Source organism: Drosophila sechellia, chromosome 2L (genome assembly GCF_004382195.2).
Source record: "Drosophila sechellia strain sech25 chromosome 2L, ASM438219v1, whole genome shotgun sequence".
In the NCBI taxonomy this organism is placed as follows: domain Eukaryota; kingdom Metazoa; phylum Arthropoda; class Insecta; order Diptera; family Drosophilidae; genus Drosophila; species Drosophila sechellia.
The window spans coordinates 5,023,771-5,049,585 of NC_045949.1; the positions used below are offsets into that span (position 1 = coordinate 5,023,771).

Here is a 25,815-nt window from a genome sequence, read left to right on the forward strand (position 1 = left end):
GCTGCTCAATCATTGAGTCTTATGTGCTGGCCATTGGTTATCTGCTGGTTTAATGTGCGTTATAAATGACAAAAATAAATAAACAGAGTACATATAGTTAGTTATGACGCAATGCCAACCCACTTGACTCTACTTCAATATGAATCGCGCGTATCGTATTTGCATCTAATATTTTCGAGTATCTGTGAAATACCACCAAATGGTTGGGGGTGGCGTTGTAAACCTGTCGAAGGCAATGGAGCGTAAAGTTAAGTAATGGCATCTATAAGACTCTTCAACATGTTGACTGCTGGCAATTTATGCGACATTTTTGCTGCTCACTTGTCGCCGCAGGTGACAACCACAAGTGCAATTCGACACACCTCGCTGGGTTTCACTCTACTGCGCGGAAATGTGAGTTTAAATTTAAACGAAATTTAAACAGTTTCTATAATAACCATGCTGCCTATGCTGTGGTGTTCATCACATGGTTGATTGCCAATTGGGAAGGTCAGCATTGTGGGCACTTCGTTTTGGTAGAATATCAAAATATCTTATCGAGTGGCACGAACTTTGAAGTGTAATCAACTAAGTTGGTGTCAGTTTAGGTTTAGATAATTTTAAGGGGTTTTTGCGATAGGAATGGCATTTCCGATAGATAAAGTTTGTAAATGAGAAATTTTTAGATGGGTAAAGGGTTAAGAAATGCAAAAGATTCCAGTCATTATGTAACCCAGTTGGTCATACCCCAAATAATTAGGCAAATAAACATTAGTGTTTGTATCATGGAAATTCCCTGCCGCAAAGCTCCAAACATTTAATTCGACGCACTTCCGTTGAAAAACCCAACATGTGCTCCAAATCGGCCTGCATTCTAGAACCCATTCCCCTTCCAACGATTCGATTGCCTTTTGTTTATGCAAATGTACAGGAACATATATCGTATTTGGTGTGTTTTCCGCTTTTTTTTTGGGAGGGCAGGCCAAACAATTAGCTATGCGTGAAAGCAAATAGACTAGTTTAACCGAACACTTCTTGTTTCTTGTTTCTATTTATGTTCTGTAACTAGGCCAACTCAGACAAATGGGCGACTCTGTAGCTGAATATAAAGCTTGGACTGGCCTTTCAGTACTTGACTTCTTTCTGTTAAGATTTTTTTTTGGTAATTGGTTATCATTATTAACGGAAAGAAAAGCCCATAGGTTTCCATTATGGCATTTTCTAAGAATTTCTATATAGACTTTTTACTATTTTCCCGTACGTTTTAGATGCGCTCATTAAACAGCAAGAATGACGAAATAAACATAAATAACAATCTACCGACTTATCATTATAATCACCATCATTAACTCACTGACTGACTGAACCATTCATAAAAGATGAAGCGAAACAGAACAGAAGAACCGACAGCCGAAACAGAAGAATTGAGTGAAGAAAACGATTTACCGCTTCTGAAATTTCTGAAGCATCTATAATGGGCATTTCCCTCGGGTATCTTGTAATCATTTCAAACATCATTATTGAAATGGAAATTGATTTCAACAAACCTGAAAAGTCATTCAACTTGAACGTTACTCCCTGGCCCGATTTTGCTCCTTGTTAATTGTTTAACGCATAACGCGGTGTGTAAATTAAACATTTACATATGCTTTTACTTTTTGATATTGCTTTTATTTTGCTAGACTTTCCGAAAGTCGATAAATTTTATATAAAGCACTTAAAATTGTGTAATTATGGTATAATTAGCTGTTGCCTTAATTGGAAACTATATGTTTGTTTACCAAAATCACTTATAAGTAGTGTTGGAAAGGTTTTAAAGTCACGATTTTTTGTAGCAGCAAAAGTAAGGAGGAAAATATTGATTGTGTAATCGGCCTGGTTCAGAAAGTTAAACACCAAGTTTGATTAGCTTGACCTGCATCATGAGAGCACCATATTGTTATACTTTAAGTTCTTATCAGATTCCACAATTTCGAGTGCATTATTTCTTATCTCCGCAGTAATTGGCATTTTTTTGCTATCAGCAAATTGTGTTGCTAAAAAAAAATACAATTACCAAAAATTCACATGTTTTATGGCTTACTAAAAATGTTAACTAATCAAACATGTGTCGCGCATATACATTTATTTTTGGACAGGCCAATACCGAAACACAACAAACTTAGCCAACTTGTTTTCCAGGGGAAATTAATTCAGTTAGCCAAATGCGGTAGTTATGTTAATATATTCGCAACACATTCACGATTTGTTACCAAAAATATCAGGTTAATTTTAAACGAGTTTTTGAAGAGGAGTCCGATGTTTTTGGCCAAAACAACTTAATTGTTTGGAAAGACAACAATAGATATTAAGGAAAACAAATAAAAGTGCAATGCATGTGTGATTTCTAATTCTAAGAAATTTTTTTGAGCACTGCTGGAATGTCAATTAAATTAGTTTAAACGAGTTATTCCCAAATTAAGAACACATGGATTTTAATTAGGTATATATGAACAAGTAAAACAGGTTTATATAGGTAAATTAAATAACCTGAGGTTAGAAAGTATATATTGTAATGTTTCTAACCAAACAAATACCAAATTTAAAATGCCACATTTGTGGTAATTTATTATTGGACCTGCTACATCGAATCTTTACAAGCCATTTGAGCATTTTAACGTGTCTGAAAGGAACATAAAAATGGCCATTAGGTTAGGATTTGATGCTTTTACCTTGCCTCAAGTTCATCTAATTGCATAAATTTGTCGGTTTTGCGTTGCCGAATGTTGGCTAAATTATTTCTTTCATTTTAGAAAGATTAATGCATATATATATTATACGTACACGACTTTCAGTTGGTTTGCAAATTGCGCAACCTTGAACTAATTTCTATTTAAATAATCTTTTGTCAACATTTCAGAAATTGCGTCACTCAGCTGGCATTAAATGAATGAAAATTCAATTCGAGAAATGGAAAACTTAAGAGATCCCAAGTTGTGTTCGTGCTTTACTTTGTAAAATTGTTTTGTTAATTGGCTAAGCGTTTGACGCTTTCATGGGCTGCCTCGATTTATTTTATGTAATAATTCTTATTCCAAGCATTCCTCTTGTCTAACTGTAGAAATTTTCCATTTTCGAAAAAATTGAGTATTTCTTATTTATTACGGGAAATCTATTTTCGTTCCATATTGTTGGCATGCGTTTGGCCAAATGCCAGGCACTGTATAGACCACGCACTGGGCCAAGTATTCTTGGAGCTGAATTCCCAATGGGCTGGATTTGGCCTGCCGTGGATAGGATTTTCAGCAGACAGCTGCTGGCCACCATTTCCATTTTCATTTTCCATTTTCCATATTGCATATTCATTTCCATTTCGACTGCACTTTTCCATAATGACTACGCTTAATGCGTTTCTTTTTCTCGCTCACTTGTGTATATTTTGATAATTGTTTACAAATTGATGTTTTAACGCCTTGTTTATTATTTCAACTTGTCGGCTAAAGAATGAAATTGAGGTAATTAAGGAAGGCAAAAAAAAAAAAACTAAATATTTGCTTTAGCAAATCTGAGAACTCGTGTTTACAATTTGCGGTCTACCTCTTTGACGCAAGTTAAAGGGTCAACGAAATTTTAAATATTTCTTGCTTAATTGTTTACGACTAAAACATTGCGTTGAATCATCAAGCTAAATTTAAGGAATGCAGGTTGATTTTAAAAGTAATTGTTAGGAACTGTGGGCAAATCAAAGCTTTCCACTTCATTTTCAGTTTGTTGAGTTTATTGAGGATATAAACCTTTTGCGATAATATCGCGTTCTCAAACATGATGTCATTGTGATAACTTAGTTTTATACACCGACTTAACTGATAATTAAGTTAAAGTCAACATATGTATGTGGCATACAAAGAAATGTATCTTATCGGTTGCTTTCGGTATCTTTTGTAGTATCGTCATGTCTCTTTTTTTCGCCTTTTAAGTATCTTTTTCCCCTTTTCTGCCGCCACTTGTTTAACAATTAATTGCAAATGAACGAATTGTATTACCCATTTACTGACATTTACCTTTTCTTCGTTTCTTTCTAACATTTTCAGAGGAACAAGAACGTGTGCAGAAGAAGACATTCACTAATTGGATTAATTCATACCTATTGAAGGTGAGTCTATCTTGTCTTTGTCTATCCCCCTGAAAAGTCTCAATCGATACTGCAAATAAATTTTGTCTACAATGCAGTGGCATTGGAATTTGCATATAGATTTGCATTTGATAAACCATTCGTGAGAGGTTTTTTCGCGAGTGTGCCAAAATAAAACTAAACAAAACTAACTGAAAAAAAATGGGGCGTGACATGTCCATCACTTTGAATACAAAATCGGAATTTAAGCGTGATAAGCTTATTTGTTTGTACAGTAATTATGATGGAATAATAAGCGAAAAGTATTTGTTCAGAGATCTGTGATATAACAGATACTAAATGCGTGAAATTTGAAGGTTGCTTGTTTTTGGGGCTTGTCATTGTCAAGTAAATTAGTGAAAAGATTTTGAAAGCTGAATAATTCGACTGCATTTTTTAAGTTTATTATTATTTTTGGTGAATTTTGTGTTATTTTTCGGAGCACAACCTGGTGTTTGATCTTTTATGGCCACCATAAATCCTCGCAAAAATCTTTAAAGCCTTCTGGTTTTATCATTAGCATATGTATGAGTAAATATGTACCTACAGGTTCTGGATAAACATTTGTCATGTCTGAACATATTGGAGTCACTCTTTCTCGCTGGTTAGCTTCCAAGAATATCTTATGAGCACACGCACCAAAGCTAGAAATTCCTCAAAACATTTGTCTATGTGCTCTCCATACTTCACCACTTCAGACTTTGAACAATGCAAAAAAAAAGAAAAAGAAAGAAAATTGTAAAGAAAATATTGAAAGAAAAATGGTTGGAAGAAATCCAACCAAAGTTGCCCGAAAGCCAACAACCAGCGAGTTGCATTAATGCCAGACAGTTCCGTTTCTGGCGGGGATCGGCTGTTGGTGGCTTCAATAGCATTGCCATTAACCCGGCAAGATACCCACGCGACGCCTACTGACTTACTTTCATGCCTCCAGATCGGAGGTGATTTAATGCACTTTTCAGTCTTTTCAGTCTCCTCCGACTTTTCAGGCAATCTCCGGCCAAAGTCACAGATTGAGTGAGCCATGTTTCGTTTGGTGTCTCGAATGCGTTATCTTTTAATACCAACGGCAATCTGGAGACATGAGCCGGCGATTTTTTGTCGCCCACATTACTGTGCTTATAATGGTGGAGGATATTGGAAAATTTTCAAAAATAAATATAATCTATAAAAAGAAAACTGTATTCAGGAACTTTGCAGTCTTACTTTCTTATTGTAAAAGAAAAAGATAATGAACCCAGGGTTCAATTGTTATTTTTTTTATAAATCAAATACTTGTATATGTGTAATAACTTATATTTGAAAGCTTATAAAATCAACTTTAAACTTAATACATATATTTGTTTGTGAAATAAATTTGGTTACCACGTTTTTCAATGACATTTTCTCAACAAAATTAATTGAAAATATGAGCCATTATTATTAATTGCAGACAGCCATTACAATTTTTTCCACTTAAAAAAAGTATCTAAGTGCATGTAGGAAAAACTGTTGCCGGCCGGCAAATCTTCCAATCCAAATTCAATTCGAAAACCAGTTTCTCGACTGCCAGAGTGTGCAGCTCGATAAGGCTGCCAGTCAGCTATATATAAGTATGTATTCCACATACCTAAAAGGAGCAGCTGAAATGCAGGGGTATCCGTCTTCGAATCGAAATGCAGAGTGCGTGGGCTGGGCTCTCCAGATTGAAGTCACATTTCAGGCCTCCAAGGAGTCGCAGATGCAACATCTACATCAAGGAGTTATGCAATATGCAAATGAGTCAGGGCAAATTGCTGTAGCTGCCTTTGCAATTGCACAACGCGATTGGCTTGACACGTTTTAGTGAGGCAATAAATAATGCTATTGCCGTTGCAAATAAAAAGTGATTTATTTAATTTGCGTTTACCTATTGAAGATTCGTTAGACCCGTCAATTAGCAAGCGTCTTCCATTTGCCCCATACTGGATCCACGTATCCGACAGATACACACTCGCATGTAAAAGCATTTGATGGGGCAGCCGAAATTCAAAAAATGTTTGTTTGGCTCAGTTCAGTTCAAGGTGAACGAGGTTTTTATTTGACTGCGCTGACGACCCAAAAACCCGCTCCCAACGTTCACTTTCCATAGAATTTGATTAAAATTTATGAATTAATTTATACGCTCGCGGTGGGTCCGAGTGACAAAAAGCTCGTTGGATGTTCAATTTTTGAGTGGCGGCCCACATACCCAGTTGCCCAGTTCGCTTTCATTGCTCCATGACGCCCTGGCACGAGTCGTGCCCTCCAGTTGGAGCACCCGCATGGGGAATCCATATCGACGCGTCCAGACCGCCATGAAACCAAAGTGAAAGGATTCAGCTATTAGAGGCGATTAAATTAGAAAGGATTTGGTGAAGGGGAAGTGGGTCACGAGTGCTGCAAACATTTGTCAGGTGCTCGTCTAATTGCGTGGACAGGTGACGAGTGGAAAGATTACAGAAGATTTACAATCCTCATCCATGGTGTGGAATTATGGTTATGCCTGTGAAGTAGGTAGCATAAATAATTATACCGCTTACACGTAGAGTAAAAGGGTATACTAGATTCGTTGGAAAGTATGTAACAGGCAGAAGGAAGCCTTTCCGACTATATAAAGTATATACATTATTGATCAGGATCAATAGGCGAGACGTCATGTCCGTCTGTCCGTAAGTTTGAGATTCAGCATACAGTTCCCCAATATCTATCGAGTAAAGGGTATCTGATAGTCGGGGAACTCGACTATAGCACTCTCTCTTGTTTTAATTGGAAAATTCTATTCAAGAAGACTACTAGATAAGTGACATGCTTACTTTAAGCTCCGTTCTTACCTAGAACTTTGTTAAGCTTATCAAATTAACCCAACGCAATTATAATACTTGGCGGCTTCATCAAGGAAAGGTATCCATTAGGCGATTAGCTAGTAAGACCCATTTTTCACCGATGTCATGTCCGTGGAGTATTATGTTCCTAAGAGACAACCAGGCAACGGCTTCAATGACATATGTCTGCCCGAAATAAACAGCGGAATGGGGTAAAAGTTTTTTATATGAAGCACTATGACACCATAAATTCCGGAACTAAGGGTAAAAAAGATGGGCGTATCTGGTGGAACCGGAAACGGAAGCATTGAAATTGATTTCGCTATGTCTGTTCTGAAGCAGAATTCACACAAAAATGAAAAGTTTTTGCCGTACAAAGTTTTTTACGATTGTCATTGTCTTTTGCATGTTGCTGCTGGCAGCAGTTGAATAAAGTTTTGCAGAAACTATTTACCCACAAGAAAGCTCAATTAAATGCTACACTCAATTACAATGAATTTTCGCCGCTTTGTTGTTTGTTTAGTTAGTTGGTGGTTGTTTGTTTTTGGTGCCACTTCCGTTGCTGCGGCCTTAATGGCATTACTTTAAAAAACTGTAATCTTTTGCGGTGGATTGAAGTTAAATGGCTGCTCGTGCCATTTGCCAATTTGTCTTGGCCCACACTGAAAGTATCACGGCAAATTATCGCATCGCAATTTAAACTATTTTAATTGATTTAATGCGCCTCGAACGATTGCGTGAGCTGCATTTGATTGATTAACCGAAAATAAACTTATGCAAATCTGTAAAGAGCAGTCGAAATTGTCCAAATTAAATCTATTCAATGCACCCCATTAAGTTTGTATATATTTATCGCTGGCTATGAGTGCATAACGTGGCCATAGTGCACTTAATAGCATCATAAAGTGCTTCGAAAATTACACTAAAAGCACTCAAGATCCATTGTGGGCTACTTAACTCTACTTGAGTAAGAGTTGTAATTTAAACAAAATTAAATTTATCAAGCAGAAACACTTTAAATAGAAGTTAACCCCATTACTTTGAAGGGATTTCCCTTTAGGTTGCTGCGTCTCTAGTCGAAGGTTAACCGTTTAGAACACCTTTTTCATGACTTTAGGGTGAAAGTTTAAATAGTAGCATATGTATGTATGTAGGATATTTAATAAAAAGATGACCGGACACGACAACTTTCGGCTTTAAGATCTTTCTTGTTTTCTTTCTTGTTCTCTTCGTCTCTCTCTATGCTTGTCCTATTTTCTTATATCTACTTGCGCTCACGACGCCACCCTTTGCGATGATTATCGATCATCGCATATCGATAACTATCGTTACATATATTCAGTTAGCTGTAAACTATATTGTTTATATTATTATTTTACAGCGTGTTCCACCGCTTCGCATCGATGACTTAATCAATGACTTACGCGATGGTACGAAACTAATCGCATTGCTGGAAGTTCTGTCCGGCGAACGTTTGCCCGTGGAGAAGGGTCGCGTTCTACGTCGTCCACATTTCCTTAGCAATGCCAACACGGCCCTGCAATTTCTGGCCAGCAAACGGATCAAGTTGGTCAATATCAATCCCGCAGATCTGGTGGATGGGAGACCACCAGTTGTGTTGGGCTTGATATGGACGATCATCTTGTACTTCCAGGTAAGCATGCCTTATATACCATATATATTATATACACCGAGTGCACCAGTTCACGAATTGAGAGCACCACCAAAAATTGGTTGCTAGTTGTACACCTTCTCACAAGGCTACCACCAGTACACTCAAAGTCCAAATGCCCAGCAAATTTTGAAACTTTAAACGTAATTAACCCTATGAACCTTCTTTTCTATATACTTTTTTATTGATATCATAATCCTAACACGTAAACAAGCTTCGTAAAAAGAGGCGGAAAAACTTAGTAGTAGTTATAAATTATGCGCCACAGGTGGGTCCAAGTTCGACTTGTAATTGTTGTATTGTCGTGTGTACCTCATTTATTTTTGGGTAGAATATCGTCTTTAGTTGGTAGCCAAAACCTTTTAAGGCACTTCCATATTTTAAGTTTAACCATTACATTGCCACGCATACGGGAAGTATCGTAAATGTACTAACTCAATTATATATTCATAGATCGAGGAGAACAGCCGCAACCTAGAGTATTTGGGTCATGGTATTGGCGGTTCGGTTAGTTCCCTCGACAGTGTTGGCAACCAGAAGCACGGCGATCTGAAGGCTGAGAAGTGGAAGCAGGGTGCCAGGAAGACCCTGCTCAACTGGGTGACTAATGCCTTGCCAAAGTGAGTGGGCGAAACCTATACTAAGTTGTTCATATTCATAATCAATACCCATTAAATAGGGACAGTGGTGTGGAGGTGAAGGATTTCGGCGCCAGCTGGAGAGATGGCGTCGCTTTCCTGGCCCTCATCGATGCCATCAAGGCGAACCTGGTCAACTTGGCTGAGCTGAAGAAGACCAGCAACCGTCAGCGTTTGGAGACCGCTTTCGATGTGGCCGAAAGCAAATTGGGCATTGCCAAACTCCTGGACGCTGAGGATGTGGACGTACCCAAGCCGGACGAGAAGAGTATCATGACATATGTGGCGCAATTTTTGCACAAGTATCCCGAACCAAAGGTGAGTTTTGCTTTCGAATACGACTGGAGCTGTGGACGTTTTTACTTATCCAATCAAATTTTTTGCAGGGTGCTTCCCGCGACCAGTCGCATGTGCAGCAGGAGGCGGACGAACTGCGACGCTTTCTGGTGGAAAAGACCACCGAGTACGAGCCCATGGTCATGATGAGCTCGTTCCCACGCGATTTTGGTGAATATTTACTGGCACGTTCTGAGGTCGATGCACATTTGGCGGCCTACAATCGCTTGAAACAGCTCATTGAGAGCCAGAGCGGATTCCTGCAGGTATCCCGCCAATCCTGGGAGGAGATCAACGAGCTGTGGCAGCGCCTCCAGTACCAGATGATGTACTGGCTCTGGCTGCTGGATTCGGAGCTGCCCGGCGACTTCGGCACCGTTGGCAAATGGTTAGCCGAAGCTGAGAAACTATTAATGGACAACGATATACCCAATGCAATGAATGAGGAGACGGCCGCAGTGATCAGCAGGAAGCTGGAGGAGCACAAGCTCTTCTTTGCCGACCTGCCGCGCATTTTGGCCATCTTTGACAATACCAAGCGGTCACCAGTGGCCCAGCAGATTCCCCTGGAGCAGTTACGCAACATGGAGCGTAGACTTCAAGAGGTCGGACCGAAGGCAGCGGAGCGAAGGATTCGTTTGAAGTTCCTGGAGCACAAGTGCTGTTTGATTGCCTTCCTCAATCTGGTGGAGAACAAGATGCGCGGATGGACTGGAAAGTATGGCCACGAGGAGAAGGTGGCCCAACAGCTGGAGCAGTACAAGAACTTTGTGTCGCGCAACAAGATCTTCCAGGAGTTCCAGAAGGCCTTTGTCGATATGCAGCAGGTGGTGGAGGAGTACAAGCGCGATGGCAATGTGCCGCGCAAGGAGATCAACGACATCGATCGATTCATGTATGAAACCGAGGAGCGCTGGAAGCGCGTCTCCATGGAACTGAAGTGCTGCCAGAACTCCCTGGAGGAAGTGGTCAACTGCTGGCGCAGCTGGAACCAATTGGCCCCCACCTGCGAGGAGTGGCTGCGGCTAGCTGAGCAAAAGGTCAACCAAAGCGAGGATGAGCGTTTGGACTTCTTTCAGGATATACCCGTTTGGAAGGACAAGTTTGATGCCCTCGCCAGCTCGGCTAACTATCTGATTGCCTCCTGCGAGGAGCCCATTGCCCAGCAACTGCGTCAGCGCCATGGAGCTCTCTCTGAGCGATTCGAGCGCCTGTTTGCCAACACCAAGCAGTACATGCATGCTGGTGACATTATCCGATCCCGACAGGAGTACAAGTCGGGCATAGAGCAGCTGTCCAGATGGCTGCGAGGAGCCGAAAGCGTTCTGGACCAGCGACAAGTTCTGGGCAACAGTGAACAAGTCAAGCAGTACGGCCAGCAGTTGCAGCAATTGGCCAGCGAAATCGATGACAACGAGGAGCTGTTCAAAACCATCAGCAGGAACTTCCAATCTCTGATCCAAGACCTTTCCCGCGATGAGGTGGACAAGATGATGAAGCTACTCAAGCAAGAGAAGGAATCTCTGGTGCGCATACGAGCCCAGTTGCCTGCCAAGCTGCATCTGTTCCACCAGCTTCAGATCCAACAGGAATCCCTGGAGGCTGGACAAAAGGAGATCCACCAGTGGCTGAGTGAGGCTGAGCCACTTCTGGGAACCCATAATCTCTCCGGAGGCCGTGATGCCATCAATGAGCAACTGCACAAGCACAAGACCTACTTCTCGCGCACTGTCTACTACCGATCCATGCTGGAGAGCAAGAACAAAGTATTCCAGAATCTCTTGAAGGCTGTATCCTCCGATGATAAGATCGATACTGCTCCTGCTTCCCAGCAAATGCAGCAGCTGAACGAGCGTTTCAACTATGTGATTCAGAATGCCCAGCAATGGGAACAGCGCTTGGATTCGGCAGCCGGTGGATGGAGTAACTTCAAGGACAACGAACGTGTGGTCAGCGAATGGCTAACCCAAGCTGAATCCATGTTGGTGGAGAAGCACATCGAATCGAAGACCACAATCGAGACACAGAAGTACTTCTTTGAGCAGGTCAACGATCGCTGGATGGATGACCTGGTGCAGTCGGCTCAACAACTTCTGACCACATTGCCCGCCCAGGAGCAACCTGCTGTGGTGCAAAGTGTGGAGCAGTTGCAATCCCGCTGGAAGAATGTTCTGTCCCAGGCTCCTTTGCATCTACTGAAACTGGAATTTAGACTGGATGAGAACGCATTCTATCAATCTCTGAAGGATGTAGAGAAGGAGTTGCAGCTGGAGCAGCAGGCCCTCAATCGCAATGAGGATGTGGACTCCATACTCCAGCGCAACCAACAGTTCCTTCTACAACAGGATGTCGTTCCTCGTCTGGAGCGATGCCTCCAAAACATGCAACGTTTGGCCCAGGCCCACAGGCAACAACAGCCCGGTGACATTAGTCTGGATCAGGCCTACGACAATGCCAAGTCGCAGTGGCAACTGTTGTCCAACAAACTGGGCGATATGCGTCAGACTCTCCAGCAAATCCCGGCCCAATGGCAGGGCTATCATCTGAAGTTCAACGACATGGTCGATTGGATGAACGGCGTGGATCAGAGCCTTAAGAATATTGTGAACGAAGTTAATACCATGGAGGAATTCGAAAAGGAGAAGGTGGTCTTCCAGGTAAGCTAATAATAATGATCTATAAACATTCCATTTCGATCACCTATAAATAATCCTCTCATTACCCATCACGCATGCCCTGAAGCTGAGGGAGCTAGTGGTAACTAATATGCTTTTATATATCACCTATGTGTACTTCAATTTGAAAAATCCATGGCTAATTTATTGTTCTTATCTTATGATAGAAAATCTGCCAGGATGCTGACAACAAACGCGAGGACATGAAATGGTTGGTCAAGACCTTGGACTCACTGCTTAGCTACGCCACCGAAGATGAGGCCAATCTGGAGCAGAAGAAGCTGGAGGATCTGATCGCCCGCTACAAGAACCTTATCCCCACGATTGAAATCACGATGGTCAAGACGGAAGTGTTCTCGAAGTGCTACACTTACCGCAGAGAAGTGCACGAGGTTGTGTGTCTGCTGAGCAAGGTCAAGGATCAGACTGCCAATATACCAGCTCCCGATAGCCTGGAACGTGTGAATCGCCTGATTGAGGAGCAGCAGTATGCCATCAACCAACTGGATCACCAGCGTCCGCATATCATGTCCATGCTGCAAAGAGGACGTGATCTCATCAAGGATGTCCATGCCCCGGCCTTTGTAAATGCCGAGGTCAAGAATCTGGAGACTGGATGGAATCAGGCGTACACAGAAACCTCCGACAAACTGCAGTCCCTCAAGGGCACCCAGGCCGTTTGGAGCGAGTTTGTGGACCAGAAGAACGATATTTTCTCCATGCTGCAAACTGCGGAGACGGAGCTGCGTTCCCTGACACCATTGCAAACCGATCCCAAGAACGTCAGTCAGGATCTGAAGTCCAAGAGAGATCTTAACGTACAACTGCAGCAGGCTTCCCATCAACTGTTGCCTAAGTTGCATGCTCTCAAATCGGAACTGGCTCCTCTGGCTGCAGCCGATAAGCGTCCCATCCTAGAGAAGGAAGTGACCGAGGTGGAGAAGATGTTCTTCAACACCATGGAGCACGTGAAGGACCGTGTCGGCTATCTGGAAGACTACAGTGCCAAGTGGAATAACTACAAAACCCGTCTCGCTGAACTGCAGGAATGGGCCAACAAGGTCGCGCCCAAGAACATCGAGGCCCTTCAATCGGAGGACCTCACACCGGAGGAGCGTGTGGTCAAGGTGCAGGCCTTCAAGCGTGTCCTTGGGGATCGCATGAAGCAACTGGATCTTCTGGCCGCCGATGCCTCCGAGTTGGCGCCCAAAGAGGGCAACATTGCCGAGGCCAAGCGACTGAAGGGAGAGATTACCAAGCTGCAGGAGGTCCTCAGTGCCATCAACCGCAACGTGGACCATCAGGCACAGGCTGTGCAGGAGGATCTTGTCAACTGGCAGCAGTTCCAGGCCGGTCTGCAGCAAATCAAGCCAGCCGTGGAGCAGAGCGAAGTCAAGGTAAATAATGTAGTTTCTAAGCCCATCTCCCTCGAAGAAGCCGTTGCCATGCAACAGAATGCCCAACAATTCGAGACACAGTGCCAGGAGCAATTGGACAAGCTCCATGGCATATCAAACATCAGTCATAAAATGTTATGTAAGACCAATGCCCCCGACGAATTGGACGCCATGCATTCGCGTTGGACTGCCGTCCATGAGAACGCGAAGCAGGCGAGCGCCAAGCTCGAGAAGTTGGTGGCCAATTGGAAGTCATTCGACGCCGATGCCGCCAAGCTCGAGGATTGGGTTGGACAGGGTGAGCAACTAATGTCCCGCCGTCCAGCTGTCCTCAACACCCCACACATTGACAAGCTCGAAAAGGAGCTGGTCAAGCTGAAGTCGTTCAACAACGAGATCTCGCAGCAACAGGCCAAACTGGTGACTCTGGGTCAAAATGCCGATCAAATCAGTTTGCACTTGGCTCCTGAAGGAGCAGCCGCTTTGAAGGATCGCGTTAACCAAATGAAGGGCAAGCTGCAGAAGCTTTCGGAAGCCACTCGAGGTCACATCAACGAGGTGTCCGACGCCATTATCTCCAGGCAGGACTTCAATGCCAAGTTGGTGAACTTCTCCAACTGGATGGAGCAGCTTCGTAATCAGGTCACTCAGGTGGAGGAGATCAACCCGGAGCGGGTGGAAACCAGTCTCCATGTCATCCACGCGCTACTGCAGGAGCATGCCGATAAGAAGCCAAGTTTCAATGCCATATATGATGAAGTTAAGCAATTGGCCTTGGGCGCCACTCCCGAGGAGTCGAATGCCCTGAACGATGCCTACACCGCTTTGGTGGTGAACTATCAGAACCTAGAGACCAACATGCTGCAAAAGAAGGCGGCTCTGGAGAAGTGGACGGAGCTGCTGGGCTGGAAGAATGACACCGAATCGCATTTGAACTACCTCAAGCATCAGCTGGACAAACCGGAAGGACCTGCTGCCGAGGAGCTGTCCAAGGTCATTGATGAGATCGATAATTTGGGTCAGGGTATTGGATACTGGAAGGGTCAGGCGAAGGAGATTGACGAAAACCCGGCCATCCAGTTGAGGGATGCTCTGTCTCGTCGTCCACTGATTGCCACCCAAATTGTGAACGATGTTGAGAATAAACTAGAGAATCTGAAACTTCGCTCGCAGAACCAGCAACAGCAAATCCAACAGATGACCGTGCGTAAAGATAAGTTCCATGCCCTGGAGCATAACTTTGGACAGGCACTTCAAGAAAATCGCGCTAAGCTGGACGAGATTCTCAGACAGCATCCTACTTTGAATAACATCGATCAAATCATCGCCGATTTGGTCGCTCTGAATGATGCTCTGAAATACCAAGCCGATCTGAAGAATCGCATTCATGACGAAGGTTCATTGCTGATGCGTGAAGATATTGCTAGCATGCCCGCCATTCAGGAGAGCCTACTTATCATGGACAAGAACTACGATTCTCTGCAGAATGAAATAGCTGATCGCATTCAGAAGTACAACCTGATCAGCCAGGCCCTGAGAGAATATGCCGATTCCAAGGACAAGTTCTCCAAGGAACTAAAGAAGGCAGAAGATCTATTCAATGCTATACCTCAACAGCCACGTGATGAAACCGAGCTCCATCAAGCTTCCGAGAAGACCAGAAAGACCATGGAGCAGTTGCGTAAGTCGAAGCTCAGTTTGGATGAACTGGAGCGTCGGGGCAACAATGTGGGCAAACTCTTCAGTGCCATTGGAGAACCCATTCCGCAGGAAGTGCCACAGGAAGTCACAGCCGCCAAACAACACTGGCAGGATCTGCACGACAAGACCGCCAAGAATGCGCATGTGTACGAGACGGAAGCTGTTATTTGGTCACAGATCGAAGATGCCAAGAAGGATCTGCTTCCCTGGTTGTCCGAAACGAATCAGGGACTCTGCGATGCTGCGGATAACTCAATTGAAATCGAGTTTGGACCCATGCGTCTGAGCAAGTACCGCACGGAGTTACCTTCGTATCAGGCTCTTAAGGATTCGATAGTGGAGAAAACCAATGATTTGGTTAAGATCAACAAAGGTGCGGAAATTCCCGCTCTATCTGCACTTAACCAACTCCTGTCTGAGCAGTTTGCTGAGGTTAACAACAATGCAGATCGCCTAAGTGCCATAACCACCTCGTTCAATGACCAGGAACAAGAGTTGCGCAGGCGTTCAAAGGAAGCTGGCGAACGGGTGAGCAAACTTCGTGAGCAGCTGATCAAATGTGATGACATGTCCGGTGATAATAACAAGATCATGGAGCGTCTTCAGCAATGCCGTGCCCTGCGTGGTGAGCTCGATAATAGTGGAAACGAAATCGACAACATCAAACAAAAGGTTGACGAGTTGCGTAATCTGTACCCAACTTTCAGTGAGTCCATCATACCCAAAGAACTGAACAATGTGCAGAAACGCTATGAGAACGTTGATCTTTACGCCAAGAAGATTGAAAGTTCTCTGCTGCAGTTCCTCAAGAAGTTCCACGCCGATAAGGTGGGCATGCTGAAGCGTATCATTGCCACTCAACGCGAAAAGGTGGCCTGGTGTCAGCCGGAGTCCTCCAGTGACAAATACAACCTGGATGTCAAGAAGTCCTCTCTGCAGGAAGTCAGCAAGAGTATTGATGACTGCAAGGCGCGCCATGCCGAGACCCTGAAGTCCTTGGAGATGTTGAAGGCGGTAGAGTCGCCACAGAACCTGGCTGAACTCACCAGCGATGCCGAGTTACTGCGCAAGGATATGCAGGCTCTGCAGGACAGCTTTGACAAAATCAAAGGAATCCTTGACGAGAACGTCGACTTATGGTCGCAGTATGAGCAATCGAATGAGCAGATTTCCAACTGGCTGCGTGACGTTGAAGGACGCGTTAAGGCAGAAACTAGCAGCCAAGTTAATCTGTCCGAGGTTCCTCAGAAGCTTCAGGAATTGTCTATCCTCCAGCAGGATGTGTTGGCCCATGAGCCCATTATTAATAACCTTGAGCAGACATCCCAACAGTTGATTGAAAAGAATCCGGAGGCAAGAATTGGCCAGTTTGTCACCCACTTGGTGCAGCGTTATCAAGCTGTGTCCAAGGCCTTAACCAGCTACATCGATAAGATTCGTGGTGCTCAGTTGTCGAACGCTAACTTTGCTAAGGCCGCCAAGGATTTCAACGAGTGGTTTGGAGATGCCAAGATCGAGTTCCAGGAACTTGCTCGCATGGGCTCCCCCGGATCATCTTCTGCCACAGCTCAGCAACTTCAGACCGTCAAGAATTACATCAAGACCTTCGACAATGGTCAGATACTCCTGAACAATGCAGTCGATATTGGTGAGGCTTTGTACCCGGTGGTATCGCCCGACAATCGCGAACGTATCCGTGCTGATCTTCGCCAGATGCGTGAGAAGTTCGACTACTTGCGAGATGAGGCCAATGCTTTTATGCAGCAAGTCGAGGGTGTTTTGATTCAGAAGACTTCAATCGAAGAAAGCTACACTCAGGTTTCTCACTACCTTAACGAATCGAAAGCCAAGGTGCCCACCAGTGACGAATTGTACCCCACTTTGGCAACCAAAAAGGCTGCACTCCAGAACTACAAGACCCAGCTGCAGGAGATCACCCTGCACAAGAATGCTCTGAAGCAATTGCACGACAAGGCTGTGACCCTTTGTGATGATGAGTCCGAGAGGAAGACCGACGAGTCCATCCAGGAGTATAACACGCTCTCCAAGAAGATTTCCGATAGGATTACAACAGTGGGAAATCATGTGGTCAAGCATGGAGCCTACGATCAGGTCCTGGAAAAGGCACAAGACTGGCTGAATACCATCAAGTCTGAAGCCATTGATATTCTCAACGAGACGACATTTGAAAAGGAAGGCGCCGAGGAGAAGCTGCTGGTTGTGGAAAATCTTCTGCAGCACAAGCCCGAGGGTGATTCCATTTTCGATACCTGCCACAAGTTATTGGAAACGGTGCTCACACAAACCCATCCCAGTGGCCATCCAGCTCTGCTGAAGGGTTTCGAGGAACCGAAGCAGTCCTGGGAGGACTTTATGACTCTTTGTCAGGATTCGTTGGTAAAACTGAAGCAGCTTTGCTCTAAGTGGGATGAGTTTGACACGATCATTGAGGAGCTAGACAACTGGATGAAGAATGTCGAGGTGGTGGTTAAGAACCAGAACCTCAAGAGTACGGCGGAAGCCAAGAACGCCCATTTGAAGCAGCTTCAGGATATTTCAAAGGACATCGAACGGCGCGGTGCAGCCATAAATGAGCTAATGGATCAAGGCCGTGAGATTGAGGGTGAAACCGATTTGAACCTTAAGTTGTCTCGCCTGAATACTCGCTATCAGACCCTGAAGAATCTGTGCAAGGAATCGATAGCCAAGTATGTGAACTATGTCAAGGATCACGAAAGCTTCGACAAGGACTTTGATTCATTCAAGAACAATCTTCAGTCCTCGGTCGACGAGCTGGCCAAGACCAATGAAATTGTGGGCGATCAAAGCGTGCTGCAGGATCAGCAAAATAAGCTCCGTGAGATGTCCGACAAGCGCATTTCGGATTCCACTCTGTTCGAAGGACTCATCGATCGTGGCGAGAAACTCTATGGTCACACCAGCCCTGAAGGCCGTGAAATCATTCGTCAGCAGTTGCGTGCCCTGCGAACCCTTTGGGACAACTATACCGATGATTTGAACTCGGCGACGCAAAAGATTGATCAGTGTTTGCTGCAGTTTAACGAGTTCAGCATTGCCCAGGATCAACTTACCAAGTGGCTGAAGGATGTGGACAAGGCCATGCAGAGTCACACTGAAACCAAGACGACGCTGCAGGAGAAGCGCGCCCAACTGCAGAACCACAAGCTGCTCCATCAGGAGATCACCACACACAATGTTCTGGTTGATAATGTCTGCGACAAGGCACAAATACTGGTTGACCAGATAAAGGATAACTCGTTGAATGTGTACTTGACCTCGATCAAACAGCTTTTCCAGAGCATAGTCCAGAAGTCGGATGAAATCTTGCACAATCTGGAGGATTGTGTTCAGAAGCACAATGAATTAAACAATGCCCTGTCCTCAGCCAAAACTTGGATTTCGAATGAGAAGGCCAAATTACTGGAGTGCGATGATGCTTACGGTGAGAAGGCGGACATTAAGCGCAAGATCGAAACTTTGGGACAATTGGCTCAGAACAAGCCACAGGCAATGAAAATAATCAGCGATATCCGTGATCTCTTTGAGAAGGTGAAGGCTACGACCTCCGAAAAGGGTAATGAAGTGCTGGACAAGGAAATTGAGGAATTGGAGACCACCATGAAGAGTCACTTTGATGACATCGAGGGCATTGAAGGCAAACAGAAGGATGTGCTTGCCCAGTGGGACAAGTTTGAAAAGGCGCTGGAGGAACTTACCAAGTGGTGCCGCAGTGCAGAGGCAGTGTTCCGTGAACAGCAACTGCAGTCCACGCTCCATGAGAAAGTGGAGCAGCTGGAGAAGTACAAGATTCAAAGGGAGTTGATACTCCAGAAGGAGAAGGAAATCGATGCTTTCGGAGATGCTGCCCACGCTCTGCTTAACAACTGTGGAGCCGATCGTCTAAAGACTCTAACCACTCAGATCACCAATCGGTATCAGCTGCTTCAAGTCCTCAGCAAGGAGGTTGTTAACCGCTGGTCAAATCTGGTCGATGATCACCAGTTCTACCAGGATAAGTACAACGAGGTGGACTTGTGGCTACAACCCATCGAATCGCAGATGGCGAAGGTCCTTTTGGATGAGCCAACCCAGAGTTCTAACATTTTGCAAGTGCTGCTGTCTGAAAAGGAGCAGGCGGAGAGCTTATTTGCTGCTCTAAATGCAGCTGGAGAAAAGGCTCTTCCAGAGACATCCACTCAGGGTAGGGAGAAGATCCGCAAGGACCTGCGCGATATCCGCGATCGCTGGGACAAACTGGACGAGGGCATTCGAAACCTGGAAAAACGCCAGGAAGCGCAGGGAGTTCAGCTCTCCAGCTACCAGGATATTCTCAATCAAACCGTCAACTGGTTGGATCAAGTGGAGAAACTGATCCACAATGAGAACCCTGCTAGCTGGACCAGTGCCCAAGAAATCCGCTCCAAGTTGTACAAGTACAAGGCCACCAACCAAGACATCAATTCGCATAAACGTATAGTCGAGGCTGTGAATGAAAAGGCAGCAGCTCTTCTGGTCAGCGCCGCTCCAGCCAATGCGGATGAGATCTCCAAGGCGGTGGCTGAGGTGAACAAGCGATATGATCAAGTGGGTCAGGACTGTGCCAAGTTAGTTGCCGATCTGGACGGAGCTTTCGATGTGTACCAGCAGTTCAGTGAGCTGCAGAAGGCTCAACAGGATTACCAGAAGAATCTTTGGGATCGTCTTACCGGCTACTCGGACTATTCAGGCAATAAGGCAGCTCTGCAAGCACGTCTCCAAAAGATCAACGAAATCCAAGATGCTTTGCCGGAGGGTGTGGCCAAACTCAAGTCCCTGGAGGATCACATTGAGCAACAGGCCAGTAATATTCCCGCCCGATCCAAGGAGGCAATGGCCCGTGATCTGGCCAACTTGCATGCCGATTTCGAGAAGTTTGGAGCTTCGTTGAGCGACGTAAAGAGTGGGCTAGAGAATCGTCTACAACAATGGAATGATTACGAAATCAACTTGGATCGACTGATCACTTGGTTGGGTGAGGCTGAGAATTCCCTCAAGAACTACAATCTGAAATCCTCGTTCGAGGAGAAGGAAGAACAGCTGAACGGTTTCCAATCTTTGGCTCAGAATTTGCGTCAAAACGAAGCTGACTTCGATAAGATGAAAGATGACACCTCAGAGTTGGTCCAGAGTTCTGGTGAAACAAGGATTGCTGTCAATGTGCAACAGGTTTCGTCCCGGTTCCAATCGATACAGGCTACAGCTAAGGAGATTCTCAAGAAGTGCGAGCAGGCTGTCCAGGATCATGGTCACTTCAATGACAAGTATAAGCAGTGCGCCGACTGGTTGGCTAATGCTCAGGCCCGTTACGATGATTGCTGTGACTTGTCCACAGTGGCATCTCGAGACGATCTTCTCAAGAAACAACTGGTCATCCAGGAGCTTCTGGCGCAGCAGCCAACAGCGACCCACCTTCTGAATAGCACCGTTGAGCTGGGCGAGAAGTGCTATGGGTCCACAGCAACCGAAGGACGCGAGGCCATTCGTAGTCAACTGGATGATCTGACATTCGATCAGTTGTTTGACAACATTGCCATCACGGCAAGAAAGATTCAGGATAAGATCGCCAAGTGGTCTGGTTTCGATGAGATCGCTGACAGCCTGAAGAGCTGGTTGGATGAAACGGAGAATGCCCTTCCAGCTGATATTGAGCTGAAAACCACTCTGGATGAGAAACGCAATAAACTGCAAACCTATCGTGACATCTTGAACGACATCAACAATCACCAGGTGGAGTTGGGTAATCTTCAGGAGATTGCCGCCAATCTGCCAGAGAAAACAGACCTTGTGGACCAAATCCTTAAGGATATCGCTGACCGCTTTGGAAAGCTGCAAAAACGTGCCCAGAACTACGTGGAGCGTTACGAGGGTATTGTGAGTGCTCATCAGCAGTACTCCAAGGCTGTTATGGATGCTCAAGAGTTTATCGATGCTACCCTGAATACTGTTCACTATTGGGGTGATCTGGATCTGGAACAGATCTCACTGCACACGAACCTCGATCGCCTAAAGAATCTGAAGGCCAGCTTGGCCGATGAGTTCCCACGAGTTGATCAAGTTAGGGCTTTGGGCGAGAAGGTTATTCCGGGTACAGTGGATGTGGGACAGGTGAACATTAAGTCCCAGATCGACACCACCCAGCAAGAGTGGGAAAGCCTACTGACCACCATCAGCTCCACAATTGAAGCTATTGAAGCTCGTCTACAGCATTGGTCGGAGTACGAGCAATTACGTGACCAGTGTTTGGCCTGGATTCGTGATACGGATAACAACCTTCATGCAATCGATCTGAAGGAGGATCTGCCGAAAAAGCGGGCTCAGTTGGATGCACTTAAGGCCCTCCAAGGAGATGTACGCGCCAAAGAATTAGAGGTTGATAATGTCACGGAGAAGGCCCAAACCCTTCTGAAGGGTCCCAGCAGCAATCGTGCCTCTGGTCCTGAGTTGGTAACCAAGTACCAGCAGATCTTCCACAAGGTCAAGGAACTCAACAACCGTTGGCAGCAGTATGTTACCTCACACGAAGATTTTGATAACGCCATTTCTGATTGTTCCTCTTGGATCAATGACATCAAAGAAAAATTGGACTATTGCTCCGACATGTCATCTATGAGTCCCAAAGAACTGGATAAGAAACTTGCCACCATTCAAGATGTTATCTTGCTAAAGGACGAAGGTTCTGCTCGTGTTTTGAAGATCTTAGAGCAGGCCCAGCATGTTTTGGCTAACACCGCGCCCGGAGGTCACGAAGCCATCAATAAGGAACTCACAGATCTCCAGGATCTCTGGTCCGGAATCGCTCTGCGCATCATGGATGTTAAGTCAAATCTGGATGACTCCATTACTCAATGGTCTGGTTTCCTGGACCAAGTGCAAAATGTCCGGAAGTTTAATGAGTGGTTGGATGGTCAGGTTAAGGAGTTGAGTGAGCATCAAACAACCATGACAGAGAAGCGAGCTCAATTGGATCGGGTTAAATCTACGGAGGAGAAGGTGCGCGTCGAGAAGATTGATGTGGATGCACTCAAGATCCAAGCCAAGGAAATGATTGCCAGTGGTCAACAGAGTCAGGCAGCCTTCCAGGCCCAAAAAGTTCTGGATACCTTCGACGAGCTCTTTGCCAAGACCCAGAAATTGCTGTCGGATCGTCAAGATCAGTACAGGGATCATCGATTGTTCAAGGAGGCCTACGATGATCTGGTTAGCTGGATTGGACGAGCCCGGGAGAAGTTCCCGTCGTTGAAACAGAGCAGCTTAAGCGATAAATTGGCCATTGAAAACGCTGTCCAAGCTACGGAAGCTCTTCTCAACAAGCAGGCACAGGGTGAACTCCTCGTGGAGCACTTGGTCCACACTGGAGAGGTGGTGCTGGCCAGCACATCTGCTCAAGGTCAGGAAATCATTAGGAATGATATCCGTGCCCTGCGCGACAGCTTCGAGGGCTTGTTCCGGGAAATCAACCAGCAAAAGGAGAACCTTGAAGTGACCATGGTTCAGTGGCGAGCCTATAAGGAGGAATATGAACGTCTGATGGAATGGCTCCAACAGATCGACATCCTTGTGAAGAATCACAAACTGAACCTGTGCCCCAACCTACCTGAGAAGGAGAAGCAGGTGGCTGATATGAAGGATGTAATGTCCCGTCTCGAGAAAGGAAAGGATGACATCGATAAGTTTAATGCTTCGGCTGCCAGTCTTCTAAAGTCCCATTTGGATACCTATGTAAACAATCAATTAAGGCACCTGAGCTCCGTGTATCAAGTACAGGTGAATCTTGCCAAGGATGTTCTCAAGAAGGTGGAAACCAACCGCGATCAGCATCGTGAATACGATGCCAATATGAAATCTGCCAAGGATTGGATAGCAAATGCCAAGGCTACAATTCAGTCGGCGGGTGAAGGAGCAGGTTCCAAGGAGGCCCTGCAGCGTCGCCTGGAGCAAATTCAGGATCTGATTCGCAACCGTGAGCTTGGCCAGAATTTGGTGCACACCGCTATTAATAATGGCGAAAAGATAATAAGGAACACTCGCTCCGACGGACGTGATGCCATTAATACCGAGATGAAGGAACTGCAAACCGAATGGGATCGGCTGGTGAAGAAAATGTCCACAGCCAAGGTGCAGTTGGAGACCAATCTGTTGCAATGGGCTGACTACAGTTCCAGCTACTCCCAACTGCAGCAATGGATTACTGACAGGGAGGCAAAGTTGCAGCAGGCTTGTGAACAGAAGATCGTTAAGTCCAAGAGGGGTCAACCTGGTCTCAGCAGTGGATTGAGCGAACGCAAGGCCAATCTCCGCCAGACGAACAACATTGTCCAGGATATTGTGTCATTTGAGCCCATGATTCAGTCGGTTACCTCCAAGGCTTCGGTTCTTCAGCAGGGTGCTCCGGGCACTGAAATCTCCGATAAGTACGAGAATCTTACCAAGCAAGCTAAGGATTTGTACGAGAAACAGAAGAACAGCATCGATAGCTATCAGTCCTTGATTGACGCGGGCAATGAATTCGCCACGTGGTTGAGAAATGCCAAGGAACGATTGAGCAAGTGCTCTGAACCCACGGGCGATAAACAGGCTCTGGCCGAGAAGACCCACCAGCTGAAGATTCTGCAGGGTGAGCTGCCGGAAGGCGCCCAGAAACTGAAGAATGCTCTGGAACAGGGCGAGATCGCGTGTCGCAGTGCCGAGCCCGAAGATTGCGAGATAATCGAGCAGGAAGTGGCTCTGCTTCAAGAAGAATTCGATGCTTACAGGGAAGCTCTTAATAAGGCCAAGGATTACCTGGAAGTGGGTATTGTCAAGTGGTCCGACTACCAGGATCAGTACACCGAAGCCTTGGAGTGGTTAAGCAAGACCGAAGCTTTGGTGCAATCCTACAACAAACTGCAGGATAGTTTGATCCAGAAGAAGGTTGTCCTCGAGCAATTCCAGGGTCATCTGCAGACCCTATTCGACTGGCAGAAGACTCTTGATGATCTGAACATGAAGGCGCAGGTTCTACTGGAGACTTGCTCCGATACAAGAATCAGCAATGCTATCATGCAACTGACCACCAAATACAATGCTCTACTGACTCTGGCCAAGGAGGTGATGCGTCGCCTGGAGATGCACTACCAGGAGCATCAGCAGCATCACAGTCTGTACGAGGAGTGCCAATCATGGATTGAGAAGACCCGGGAGAAGCTTTCCGAGTGCGAACAAATTCCCGGAACTCTTAACGAGGTTCAAATCAAATTGAACACCGTGAAGAACCTTCGTCAAGGTTTTGAAACTGGCCAGAATAAACTGCGTTATCTTTTGGAGCTCAAGGAGAAGGTGATAATGAACACCGAACAAAATGGTGCAGCCAAGATCCAGGAAGATACCGAAGCCCTAAAGCAGGACTTTGACAAACTGTTGGTGGATCTGAACGATGTTCGCCAGAAATTGGCCAATCGTCTTGCCCAGCTGGAGGAGATCTTCAAGCTGTACAAGATCCTGGTTGAATGGCTGGAAGATGTGGAACCGAGTGTCAAGACCAGTGATGAGTTCCTCAATGACTTGAGTGAGAAACGAGCGGCGCTGGAGAAGTTCCGCGTCATTCAACGAGATATCAATGGTCACAATGATATCGTGGAAAAGATCAATCAGCGGCTTAAGGAGGACAACAGTTTGGACCTAAAGGACTTCCAGCCCGGCTTGACCAAATTCGATGACCTGCAGACCCAGGTGAACAAAATCATCGAGTCGCTGGAGAACCAGGTAAACAGCCACGAGAAATACAAGCAGGCCTACAATGAGCTGCAAGATTGGCTACGACGCACTCGCATTGAGGTGGAGCAGTGTGCCGACTGCCATGGCGAGAAGGATCAAGTGGAGAGTCGTCTGAATCGATTGGGAGATATACAATCATCATCTCTGGAGGGCAAGGCCCTTCTTGAAGCTTGTGAAGAGCTGAGTCAGTCGGTGATTGCCACCAGCGGAAGCGAAGGCCAGGACAATGTGGCCCAGGAGATCAAGCATCTCACCTCGGAGTGGGAGACCCTCCAATCTTTATCCCGCGATGCTCGCGGCAGCTTGGAATCCTGCTTGGCCGCCTGGCAGACCTTCCTGCAGAAGTTCAACAAGATCAACCTTTGGATCGAAACGATGAACAAGCGCGTTACCAAATCCCAGGAAGGCGAGAACAAGACCCCCGAAGATTTGGTTAATGCCAAGGTAAGAACTCTTCGTCAAGTCGAGATCTCGCAACTGTCGCACGCACCTCTAACCAAAAAAAAGTACTAAAAATGTAATCGAATATAAATATAGCCAAAGCGTGCACTTTAAGTAGAACTCACCGACAACAAAATTTGTATCTAAATATCTCGTACCGTGAGAAATTAAATCATGTACTAAACCCTCAC

General features: G+C 45.4%; 1 protein-coding gene across 16 annotated transcripts in view; it reads left to right on the forward strand.

Moving 5' to 3' along the window:
• The window catches only part of LOC6613451 (nesprin-1), a 95,853-nt gene that overhangs the window by 5,354 nt on the left and 64,684 nt on the right, over window positions 1-25,815 (forward strand). For 12 of the 16 annotated variants that reach the window (XM_032723414.1, XM_032723395.1, XM_032723403.1 and 9 more), the window contains exons 2-9: window positions 4,050-4,111; window positions 8,333-8,605; window positions 8,838-8,891; window positions 9,077-9,243; window positions 9,303-9,579; window positions 9,648-12,254; window positions 12,340-12,354; window positions 12,440-25,627. In XM_032723414.1, the coding sequence (XP_032579305.1) occupies window positions 4,050-4,111; window positions 8,333-8,605; window positions 8,838-8,891; window positions 9,077-9,243; window positions 9,303-9,579; window positions 9,648-12,254; window positions 12,340-12,354; window positions 12,440-25,627 (16,643 nt within the window). The remainder of the gene's footprint in view (window positions 1-4,049; window positions 4,112-8,332; window positions 8,606-8,837; window positions 8,892-9,076; window positions 9,244-9,302; window positions 9,580-9,647; window positions 12,255-12,339; window positions 12,355-12,439; window positions 25,628-25,815) is intronic. The other 4 variants (XM_032723418.1, XM_032723407.1, XM_032723347.1 and 1 more) reach the window with 3 other exon arrangements.